This window comes from Chrysochloris asiatica, unplaced genomic scaffold (assembly GCF_000296735.1).
Source record: "Chrysochloris asiatica unplaced genomic scaffold, ChrAsi1.0 scaffold00022, whole genome shotgun sequence".
Classification (NCBI taxonomy): Eukaryota; Metazoa; Chordata; class Mammalia; order Afrosoricida; family Chrysochloridae; genus Chrysochloris; species Chrysochloris asiatica.
Window position 1 is genome coordinate 14,038,051 of NW_006408540.1, and position 12,314 is coordinate 14,050,364.

A 12,314-nucleotide genomic window follows, 5' to 3' on the forward strand; every position below is an offset into this window, starting at 1 on the left:
CAGGAGTCTACTGAACGTTGTAGGGCTTAGCTTGCAGCTTCATTGCTCTTTTTCCCTCACTTCCCCTTATCATTGATGAATGTGGTCACCAATCAGAGTGTGTATTCCCATTGAGTCTTAGTCTTGGAAGGGGGTTTGCACTGAGGGGACCCGACCACTTGCCTTGATGTCTCCTATGTGAGCAACTTGCTTGTTTTTATAGTAATCAGTCGGTCTGCCTATATTGTTTTGTATTTTTCTTGTCAGTCTTTCTTTCTAGAAGCATGTTTTGTTCTTCCAGCTGCTCCAGGCTGGTCTGCTTGTCTTTTCGAGTGGAAATGTCCCTCCTCTGAAGAATCTGGATGTTGCTCAGGATTCTACCTATGGTCTTATGGAATACAGAGGCTCCACAGGAAGCCTCCTTCACTGGGCACATTGAAGCCCCATTTTAGGTATTCAAATCAGTTATAGGCAGAAGACAGACTTATAAGCTTTTGATGATGATATTTCTGGCTATTCCTTTCTCTACCCCTCAAGTGTCTATTTTATAATGGTATGCCAGGGAAACCAAGATTCATAAGACAGCCAAGCATCTTCTGTTTATCCTGTAATGTTTTGATTACACTGTCACATCTCATTGATAGCTTTGCTGGATAAAGGATTCTTGGTTGGCAGGTTTTTTCTTTCAGGGTTTTATATATGTCTCCCCATTGCCTTCTTGCTTGCATGGTTTCTGCTGAGAGTTCTGAGCTTAATCTAACTTGCTTACCTTTGTATGTAACACTTCTGTTTTCCCTAGCTGCTTTCAGAAGTGTCCCCTGATCTTTGATTTTGGAGAGCTTGATTATGATATGTCTCGGTGATTTTTTTGGGGGGGTCTATCCTTCCTGGGGTTCATTGAGCTTCTTGAATGTTTATCTTTTCACTTTTTAGGATGCTAGACAAAATTTATCCAAGCAGTTCTTCAACTATTTCCTCTGTGGAATTGTGTGATTCTTCTTGTTCTGGAATGCCGATAATTCTTAAGCTATTCCTCTTCATGTTGTCCAACATGAATCTTAGACCTTCTTGATTTTTTATCCTTTTTTGTGTTTGTTCTTCTATCTTAGTGGTATTGAGAGATTTGTCTTCCAGCTCATTGGTTCTGCCTTCCATCTCTTCTGTTCTACTCCTTTGCCCTTTCAGAGTATTGTCTATTTCTGATATTCTAATTTCAATCATTTAGACCTCTTTCTGTAGGATTTTAATTGTTTCCAATGCTGTATCTATCTTATTTGATTGTTCCTATAGCACTTTCCTGACTTCTTCTTTATTTTTCTCAACTTCATTGTAAAGTGTTTTGAAACATTTTATAATCATTTTTCTGAATTCCTTCTCAGGTGTTTCCAAGGCCTGCCCTTCTTCCAAAATGTAGTCCAAGTCTGTCTACCTCTAGGTCATTTTATCATGTTTCGGGACATGTGCTGATATGGTCATCTGCTTTTGCTTCTTGGACATGTTTACTAGTTATCGGTGGCCTTAATACTCAATTGAGTATTGCTTTGGTATTTTTCATGCTGATTGCTTCTAGGTAGATGTGATGAGGATGTGGGCTTCCCTTTTCACTCTTCTTATTGCTTAACTCAGAGTAACTTTCACAGGTGTTGTCTGCCTCCCTGGCATATGGCACTGGTATTGGTTCTTGCCTGGGTTTTGGTGTTTTATAGAGTGTGGTTGTAGCTTGACTATATGGCAGCAGTGGCTGTCTCTTCTTGGGTAATATAGGGAGATAAAGAGTCCCCCAAAGGTAAAAGAGGGAGCATACAACAGCAAAACAGTACCAGCAAAAAAAAAAAAGAAAAGAAAAAAAGTACCAAAAAAGCCACAACAACAACAAAAAGACAAAACTAAACTGAATACTGTAGTCTGTAATAACAGAAAAGGAAGAGGAGGGAAAGAGAAAAAAAAAAAATCTGTAGCCTAATATGAGTATGACTTTAATATCCTCTCTTCAGCTTCTTGCCTTCAAAGCTGCCTGAGAGATTTCAAGATGCCACTGTTGGCTGTTATGCTGTACCTCAGGATTTAATTTAATTTTCGGCCTGTTTTGTTTTTGAACTCTCTTTCCCTGTCTATACTCCTGTCCTGGTCTTTCCTGTATTTAAAACAAACAAACAAACAAACAAAAAACAGTTCAAGATCAGCTCTTGGGCTGAGAGTATCTACGCACATGTGTGGCAGAAGAGCCCACTAGTGGTGAGGGTGGGGGGTGTCCACTTGCTCAAGCACCCCCTCTAGTCACCAGAATGGAGGTGCGCAAACAGTGGGGCGAGGGGCAATGAACAGATACCAAAAAATAAAATAAAATAACAAAGCAAAACCGACAAAGTGTATTGTTCACCTTTGCTCTGAGATTCCCACAGCATTTTTCCATGGTGTGTCTGCTCCCCTGCTTGGTCTTGCTGTTTGGCTTCACCCAAGTTGTCAGATTGGGGCCTGGCAGATTCAAAAGTATGCGATTTCTTACTTTTGCTACAAGTAAATTCCACTAGCTAAAAGCCTTCAAACCTTTTAAATATTCCTGTCTCTGTGGTTCTGAATTTTGGAGGTCTGCCCTGGATCTGCTTTGCCTGGTATTCTGTGGCATTGCTGATAGCGAACTTCACTGACCTCCACCCTAGCCTCCATCAAGCCCTGCCTCTCCAAAACTGAGCCACTCACTTTTGTTTCTTCATGTGAACTGATATTGTCTGTTGTCTCAGAAGCATTGTAGTATCCTTGCATATGAATTTAATTAATGATTGTATGTTGGTATAGTCTTAGATTCTCACCAACTGCCTCCTGGTGGATGTAATTAGGGAATAGAAGCATGTGTCCAGTTCTCTGTTCACCGTTCACACCGACCTTATGGTTCAGCACAATAACCCGTAGCACCACACTAGGACTCCAACCTACCAATTGTTGTTGTATGTTGTTGTTAAGTGCCGTCAAGCTGGTTCTGACCCATAGTGACCCTGTATAGGGTTTTCAAGGAGCAGCTGGTGAGCTTGAACCATCAACTTTGTGGTTCAAACTGACTTTGCAGTCCAGTGCATTAACCCTCAGTGCCACACCAGGATTCCAACCTACCAATTAGTAAGGAGAAAATGTACCCTTATAAACGTAGTCATTTAGTTATAAAACTTAACATAAATTGGAGTAGGACTTCCTGTTACTATGTATTGACAGATACAATACCAGTATATTCCTTGTGTGGTGCTGTGGGTTAATGTGCCAGACCACAAAGTCATTTGAACTGCAAGGTCAGTGGTTCAAACTCACCAGCTGCTCCTTGGAAACCCTATACAGGGTCACTATGGGTCAGAATCGACTCAAAATCACTTAACAACAACAATAATCACCTATGAAATGGTCTTGCCAAGTGTTTAACCTGAATTTAATCCTTAGTATTAATACGAGCACTCTGACCATAACATCACCAAACATCTCAAAACCTAGGTGGAAACAACTTTTTCTTTTTTAAAGATAAGAGTAAACAAAGATAGCTCTGGACTCATGGAAAAAGACAGACTGGGTGCTGGTGGCCAGGAGGCAGGCTTATAGACATTAATGTACCCCTTGGTTGTTTAAATGATTATATATTCCTGAGCGTTTCTGCATACATTATGAACCCCAAAACAAACAAACAAACAAAAAGCCAGAGGGAATGGAAGCAAATACTTTTGAATGATGATGCATGGAGGCGACTGTAATCATTGCAATGAAATGATGGTGTAAAGCTGATGTTCTCCCATGTAAACTATTACTCAGTTCACAACAAACCCTTAAAAAAAAAAAAAAAAAAAATTACAACTGGGACAGAGCTGCCTCCTCACAGTAGAAAACAAAAAAGAGTAAGAGAATTTTTTCCCCCTAAAAATCCTATAGGAAGAAAAATGTTCACTTCTCACTTTCTCACCCTCATCTTTGGTATCACCATTTTGTGCATGCAGTACTACTGAGTACTATATATCTGGGTCTGGCTGAAGTAAAAATAAATCAGGAAGATGGTTTCCAATTACACTTGAATTTTAATACCAAAAAAAAAAAAACAAAGTTAGTAAGAGCTAGGTGTGGGAAAGGAAACGTGGAGTGTTGGGATCCTAGATAGCAGTGTTTACAGAGGCCAGTCTAGTCTCCAGGGGGGGTCCTTAAGGAGGGCTGTTGGCTGGCTCAGACTGAAGGTGTGCTGAAGGGGCCTGGGGATGGGAAGAAGCCTATATAAAGGTTAATGATCATGTGTTTTGCTCAGATTGATTGGTGGGGACAAGCAATTCAGCTAGTCATGTATGAAGCAAAGAACGAGAATTTGGAAGGTCTGTGCCTTATTTGCTCTGTATGATAAGCACTGGACTGCTAACTGCAAGGTCAGCTTTGGAAATCCTACACCAGGTCGCTGTGTGTAGGAATCGACTGGATGGATCGATTTTCTTAGTGTTTTGTTTTATGCTGGCTTAAGGAGCTCTGGTGGCACTGTGGGTCAGGCATGGGGCTGCTAACTGCAAGGTTGGTGGTTCAAACCTGTGGGAGAAAGATGAGGCTTTCTGTCTCTGTAAAGGTTTACAGCCTTGGAACCTCTATGGGGGCAGTTCTACTCTGTCCTAAAGGGTCACCTAGTCAGAACCGACTCTATGGCAGTGGGTTTATGAGAAAGCTGATTCTTTGCATTGAACTGTTTTCTGGAACACAAAGGATGGGAATAGTAGGAAGAGTTCTTAACTATCAGGGATCAAGTAAAATTCAATACTGTCACACCACACAAGTATGTATGTATGTATGTAGAGAGAATAAACGTGTTAAAATGTTAGTAACAGAATCTAGATAGCGTTCACTGAAATCACGTTTTAATTTTTCAAAAGAACCTTCAGTATCTTCAAAATGAAAAGTTGAGAAAAAAATGACTCATCTTTACTTTCAAATAATTTCATTTTAGCTTTGTTTCAGCTAATCTTTCCTAGCATACTCTTTTTACTCAAGTAATTTTCCTAGAACAATTACTGAGTAAAAAATCATGCCACTTGGTATTACAATTTGTGACTTGTAACTTTGGCTCTCTCATTCAACTGGAAGTTCCTTAAGGTAAAGCCTGTATTTTAGAAATCACTGCATACAGCTTACTACAGTGAATTGCTCATTTTAGCCCATCTGTTGATGCTCTTAAGTCAAAGAACAATCACAAATAGGAGGCACAATCTACTTTAAATATTGGTTTGTAGTTTATACTGCATAAAATTCACTCAGCTTTCAAAAAACTTTACAATTGTTTTCAGAGGATGGTCACTGTACTGAGGGATTCAAACCCTTCACAATTTACATGTACGTATACGCTCGCTACTACTCCATGGCATGTGACAACAATACGGTAGCTCCAGAGGATAAGAACTGAAATGAAAACCACAAAGTGGGCATTTCGAGTCTATCAGCTGTTCTACGGAAGAAAGATGAGGCTTTCTGTTCCCAAAAAGATTACAACTTTGGAAACCCTATACAAGGTCCCTATGCGTTGGAACCACCCCCATGGCACTTAACAACAATATGTGCTTTAGAAGTAAAAAAGTTGGTACTTCAAGGTATTATAAAGAAATTTATACATATTGTATCACTAAATTTTACCATAAATGTTCTTGAAGGAAAATGTGTTCAATATAATTTATGAAAAACCAGTTGCTGTCTAACTGACTCCAATTTAAGGCCACCCATGAGTGTCAAACTCGAACTGTGTATTGCAGGGTTTTCAGAGGCTTACTTTTCAGAAGTGGGTTGCCAGGCCTTCTTTCTGAGGTGCCACTGGGTGGACTCCTGGACTCTATGACTTTACAGATGGCAAGAAAACACATGTAAAGAGATAAAGTAATTTATTCTAACATACAATCAATTTTCAATACTTGATTATTTCTCTTTTCAATGATGCATGTTTGTTTTCTATTTACAGAGTTGAACTATGTTATACAGGAATACTAAATAAACTCTTACATCAAGAAATGTCACTTGATGCATTAAAATTTTTTTTAAGTACTGTGCACTTTTAACTGCATTTTATGAAAATTCATAAATATTTCCAAGACTCAGTCTCCTTCTTGATATGAGTCCACTTAATAAATAAGAAATCACCATTTATTTTGCTGACTTAAGGTTTTCATCCAACAGTTCAGCCAAGGCCTCTTCATCTGCTGACTGAAGCAGTCTTTGAATGAGCTGATCCAGAGCCTTCTCACCACATAAAAAGCCCTGGTAAGGACAGAGTAACCATGAACATCAGATTACTAGAAGTAAATAAGAATGGAAAAGTAAACATTTACATCTTCCTTATATTGTCACTATAGACCATTAGGGTGATCTCAACACATCACAGCCCTATCTGACACGACAGAACAGCTCCATAGGGGTTTCTATGCTGTAATCTTTATGGGAGCAGATGGTCAGGTCTTTTCTCCCATGGTATGGCTGGTGGGACTGAACTACCAACCACTTGGTTATCAATTCAGCTCTTAACCATTGTGTCACCAGAACTTCTTCATTATCTAATGGCAACAAAGCACTGCTAATGTGGTAAACGAGTCAAAAAGAGCAAACGGAATTCTACTTTCTTAAACTGTTTATATTGAAATAGAACTAGCATTTTATTTTAAAATAAAATTTCTGGGATTTTAATTTTTTTGCAGTAACTCTTGAGATTTTTTGGAAACCTATCCGCAAAAACTCAATTACCATCTTGGGTCAAGATCATGATCATGTGAGATAATAACTGGTCAAACAGAACTCTATGACTGGAAGGGCATATGCCAGACCAAGAGATGAGTGTTAGGTGCTGCCAAGTAGTTCCCACTCGTAGCGACCCCTTATGTTGTTATTGCTAGGTGCCATTGAGTCTGTTCTGACTCATAGTGATCCTGTGCACAACAGAACGGAACATTGCCTGGTCCTGTGCACAACAGAACGGAACATTGCCTGGTCCTGTGCACAACAGAACGGAACATTGCCTGGTCCTGCATCATTCTCACAATTGTTGTTACACTTGAGCCCATTGCTGCTGGAACTATGCCAATCCATCTCATTGGGAATCTTCCTCTTTTTCACTGACCCTTCATCAAGAATAATGTCCTTCTCCAAGGACTGATCCTTCCTGATTACATATTGTAGATTGTTAATCAATCTTTCTCCAATCCTGATGGCACATTCTTCTTCAGACAATCCAGCTTCTCAGATGATTTGCTCAGCATACAGATTAAATGAGTATGATGGAAGAATACAACCCTGGCACACATCTTTCCTGATTTTAAATCATTCAGTATCCGCTTGTTCTGTTTGAACCACTGCCTCTTGGTCAGTGTACAGGTTCCCCATGAGCACAATGAAGTGTTCTGGAATACCCATTTGTCACAATGTTATCCATATATTGTCGTGATTCACACAGCCAAAAGCTTTTGCATATGACTTCTGGCAAGATGGCGGACAAGGCAGACATACTACACAGACCCATTATAACAAAGATATGAGAGACCAAATAAAACAGACACAGATGAAAATGCTGACACCCTGACACTCTGTCCACTTCTTTAACCTTTCTTCTGAATCCTGACGTTTAGAAGAAAGGTTAAAGAAGTGAACAGAGTGCTTGCTGGTAAGAGAAGCTGAGCAAAGACAGTGATAGAGGGAGATTTACTGGTGAACAGCTGGCCAGATGTGGCTAACAATCTTGTGAGGGAGACCTGGCAGACCAGTTTCACACAGGTGACGAGAAAGCTGCAATTCCTTCTTTCTCTACTATCTCCCCTGGTGACCATAGATGTGACCAGCTCCCACTCTTATTCACCTCAAACCCAAACCCTGCTCTCCAGGAATTTGGAGTCACATGGTTGGGAGCCAGGCCAGTGCAAGGTGGGAGCTGACTGTGCTGCTTTGGTGTCTTGATTCAGATGGTCATGGCTCTAGACCTACAAAACCGCAGAGCCACATGACAGCATTTAACCAATCACACTGCCCCCAGCTGCCCTGTGATCCTAACAGACACTGAAACCAGCTCCATCAAGGGTGCCCATGAACTACTTCCGGAATGAGTGCCCTGATCATAGATAACACTGAGGCCAACAGAAACTCCATTTAGGGCCGGGAACTCTGCTGTCATATCCCTTCTACAACCAGAGATTTCTTCCCTCTGGTTCCAACAACTGCACTGTTAATTTTTACAAATACAACAACTCAGCCCTGAAGACAAGAAGAAAAAAAGACCAAGATGCAGAGACAGAAAATGGAAAATTAAATTAAGTGAAAAAATAATGATATTTAGGTACCATCAACGTATTGACACAAAGACAGAGGAAAGCAAGAACACAGAAAGAAATTTAGACAAATTCAGGAAAACACTACAAGAACAAATAGACAAAATAAAAGAAAAATTTGTAACAACACAAAACCTACAATTAGAAAACAGACGATTAATACTAAAATTTCAGAAATGGAAAATATATTGAAAAGGCAAAGAAGAACATATAAAGCAATAGAAGTGAGATTGAGGATAAATCTCTAAATACTAGTATGCTAGAAGAACAATCAGAAAAAAGAATGAAAAAAATCAGAAGAATGCCAAAGAATTTAGTGGGACACCATGAAGAGGAACAATTTATGGGTGAATGGAATTCCAGAACAAGAAGAGACAGAAATTAAAGGAATTTTTAATGATCAGATCAACTTTACAAAAAATGCTAAAAGGTATTCCTTGGACTGAGAACCAACAGCAGCAAATAACAGCCTGGGATTATAATACATTACAACACCATCCAGAAATCAATCCACATCTAGAAGTTTTTAAAGTAAAACAAACCTACAGGACTGAAAATAGGGAACCTGAGATGTCAATGTATAATGAAGTCAACTACAAAGTGAAAAGAATAGTGTAGAAATAGAACTTCCAAATGGCAAGGAAGTCAAGTGGATTTCAAGATAAAACAGACTATTTTGAGCAAGGAAAAACATGTTTAATAAACTAGAGGGTAACTTCAAAGAAAAATTATACAACTGCAGAGCTAAATAAAAAAGGAAGAAGATCATAAAGATTTAGTACGCATTAATATAAAATATATGAAAATGAAAAGAAAACCACAAACAAAATGAATTCAGTAAAGAAAATTATGTGGAACAATGAACCAGTGGCACCACACATACACAAAAACACACAGAAAAATGATCAACAGTCAATTCATATCTATTGGTAATTGCACTGAATGTAAATGGATTAAGTATGCCACACAGAGAGCAGAATGAATAAGAAAACAAGATCCTTCAATATGCTGTCTATAAAAGACATATCAAAAAGATGGAGACAGCTTAAATACCTATCATCAGAAGAATGGTTAAACAAATTTTGATACATACATACAAAGGAATACTATAAATAATTAAAGAAAATTGATGAATCTCCAAACCACCTCACAACATGGTTGAACCTGGAGGATATTATTCTGAGTGAAATTAGTCAATCAATGTTGTGAAAAGTTCAGAAAAGGTTTTCTTGATAAACAATCTATTTGTAAAAACGGACAGTACAGTTGTTGGACCCAGAGAGGAGAAATCTCTGGGGAGCACCTGTGATCCAAGGAGCTCATGAGGAAGTTGTAGAAGGGATGTGACAGCAGTTTCTGGCCCTAGCTGGAGTTCTTATTGGCCTTAATGTGATCTTTGTTCCAGGCACTCAATCCGGAAGTAGTTTGTGATTTGAATGTCTGACAGGATCACAGGGAAGCTGGCAGCAGGGTGACTGGTTAAATGCTGGTCTGGTGGCTCTGTAGGTTTTGTAGGGCAGGAGTTGAGCCCACTTAAATCCAGGTATCAAAGTGGCACACCAAAGGGGAACAGCCGGCCCCCACCTCACACCATGCATGGCTCCCAACCACGGAAACTCCAAACTCCTGGAAAGCAGGGTATGCACTGTGAGTTGATGAGGGTGGGAGTCAGTCACAATTCTGGTCACCAGGGGAGAGTGAGGAAAAAAGAATCGCATTTTTCCAAACACTCATGTGAATCTGCCCTGCCAGGTCCTCCCTCTGCTGCCAAAGCTGCTCATGAGATGCCAATGAATGAACACTTACTGAAGAGTCCACAGAAGATTCCTATCAAAATGGGGAAATGCAAAACAAAACTTCAAACTCTCATGGACTCTAGACTTTCTGGAACTATGGAAGGTGGATGAAACCTTGACATTATTGCCCTGAGATAATCTTCAACCAAAACTAATCCCTGAAGTCTTCTTAACTAGGAAAAAAGGTCTGCCTTGAGCATCATGCTCTTTTAATATAAGAACTATCTATATGGGATCAAATTGATAACAGCAAGTCAAAAAAGTAGACAGAAACCTTATGGAACAGTGAGTTTATGATAATGAGGGAGGTAAAACTCAGAAAAGGAGAATGTAATGATTAGGGTTTTGTGTCAACTGGACTAGGCCAGCAATTGGGATTTGCTTATTCCCATGTTAATGAAATCTAATACAGGCTTACTTAACTCTATGATGGGTGGCTATGATCAGCCAATCAACGTAGGGATTCTTCCTTGGGGGTGTGGACTACTCCCAATATAACAGGCATGTGTGAGGGACTCTATCTCTCCCGCTGGGAATCTGGGATTCTATAATTATAAACCATTTCCTTGTAATAAACTTCTCTCTTTATATACATAATATGTTTTACTGGTTTTGCTTCTTTAGACAACCTAAGACAGCAGGTGAAAACAGTTGCACAATTCAAAGAATATAATCACTGTCACCATGTTGTATGTGTATATTAGGAGCCCTGGTGGTACACTAGTTAGAGTGCTCAGCTGCCAGCTGAAAGATCAATGGTTCAAAATCACCAGGGGCTCTGCAGGAGAAGGACGTGGTAGTCTGCTTCCCTAAGACTTCTAGCCTTGGAAGCCCTGCGGGACAGCTGTATTCTGCCATAGATGGTTGTAGTGAATTGGAATAGACTTGATAGCAGTGGGTAGAAATTGTTGAACTGATGTATGTTTTGCTGTGTTTGTGCTCAGCAACAATAAAATACACAAAATTTAAAGGAAAAAAATTCTATTATAAAATTATTATTTTGATTTTGAACACAGAATGTGGCACCAAGAATAGGACAAAACTTTCTGTACCCTGCTTTTTTCACATATGGGAACACATTGCGTTTCATCTTCAGCAGAAGCAAAAGGAAAAATTTTTGTGACTTGTCATTCATGTGTAAATGTTAGTGGTTCCAGTTACAAGGGATTTCATTAGGTTGCTGTACAGATCTTCTTGACATGGTCTTCCTTCAATAGCAAAATTGTAACGGCTGAATTTAATGCACACAAGTTATGTCAGACAGCCTTCTGAGAAACTCCCTGGTTTACACACCTTGTATAATTTTTTCCACTGGCAAAATCTGTGACTATAATATGGGGCATCAGTCCCATGATTAGGTGACCGATCAGTTGCTTCTGAGTTAATCAAAAGAGATATTATCCAATGGGTCTGAGACCTTTCTACAAGGAGAGATCTAAAGCACGAGAAGGCATTTGGAAGAAGCCACATGATAAACCACATGACAGCTTAGCGCTGCCCCAGCTGACCACAAGCAAGAGAAAGAGGACCTCAATCCTACAACCCCAAAACAAACAAAAGTTCCACTGCCATTGAGCCAATTCCGACTCACAGTGACCTGACAGGACAGAGAAGACCTGCTCCACTGGGTTTCTGAGACTGTGCAACTTTACGGGAGCAGACAGTCTCCTTCAGAGAAGTCAGTGGCTTTGAACTGCAGACCTTGCAGTTAGAAGCCCAACACTTAACCCACTACACCACCAGGGCTCCTCAAGGAAATGGAATTCTGTGGATAACCACATGAGGTTAGAATAGGATTCTGCTCACTGGGATGACACACAGTCTAGATACACATTTTAATTCTAGTGTTATGAGACCTATAAGGCTAAGCCAAATTTCTGACCATAGAAATGGAATACTTACAATTTGTGATAAAAAACTAAGAAAGTGGGAACACTGAATGGTTTAAAATTTAAAAAGGTATGTGACAAGGTTGTATTCTTTCACCATACTTATTCAACGTGTATGTTGTTGTTAGGTGCCATAGAGTCGGAACTGACTCATAGCGACCCCATGCACAGCAGAACGAAACAACGTCCGATCCTGGGCCAACCTCACCACCGCTGCCACACTTGAGTCCATCAATGATGCAACCTAGCCAATCCATCTCGTTAGAGGTCTTCCTCTTTTTCTCTGACCCTCCACCTTACCCAGCATGACATCCTTCTCCAACGATTGTTTCCTCCGGACAATATGTCCAAAG

General features: G+C 39.8%; 1 protein-coding gene across 1 annotated transcript in view; it reads right to left on the minus strand.

The window, feature by feature from the left end:
• Window positions 1-6,111: 6,111 nt before the first annotated feature.
• MTRF1 (mitochondrial translational release factor 1) overlaps window positions 6,112-12,314 on the minus strand; it is a 48,305-nt gene continuing 42,102 nt past the window's right edge. The window contains exon 10 of the mRNA XM_006837606.1: window positions 6,112-6,225. Coding sequence (XP_006837669.1) covers window positions 6,112-6,225 — 114 coding nt within the window. The remainder of the gene's footprint in view (window positions 6,226-12,314) is intronic.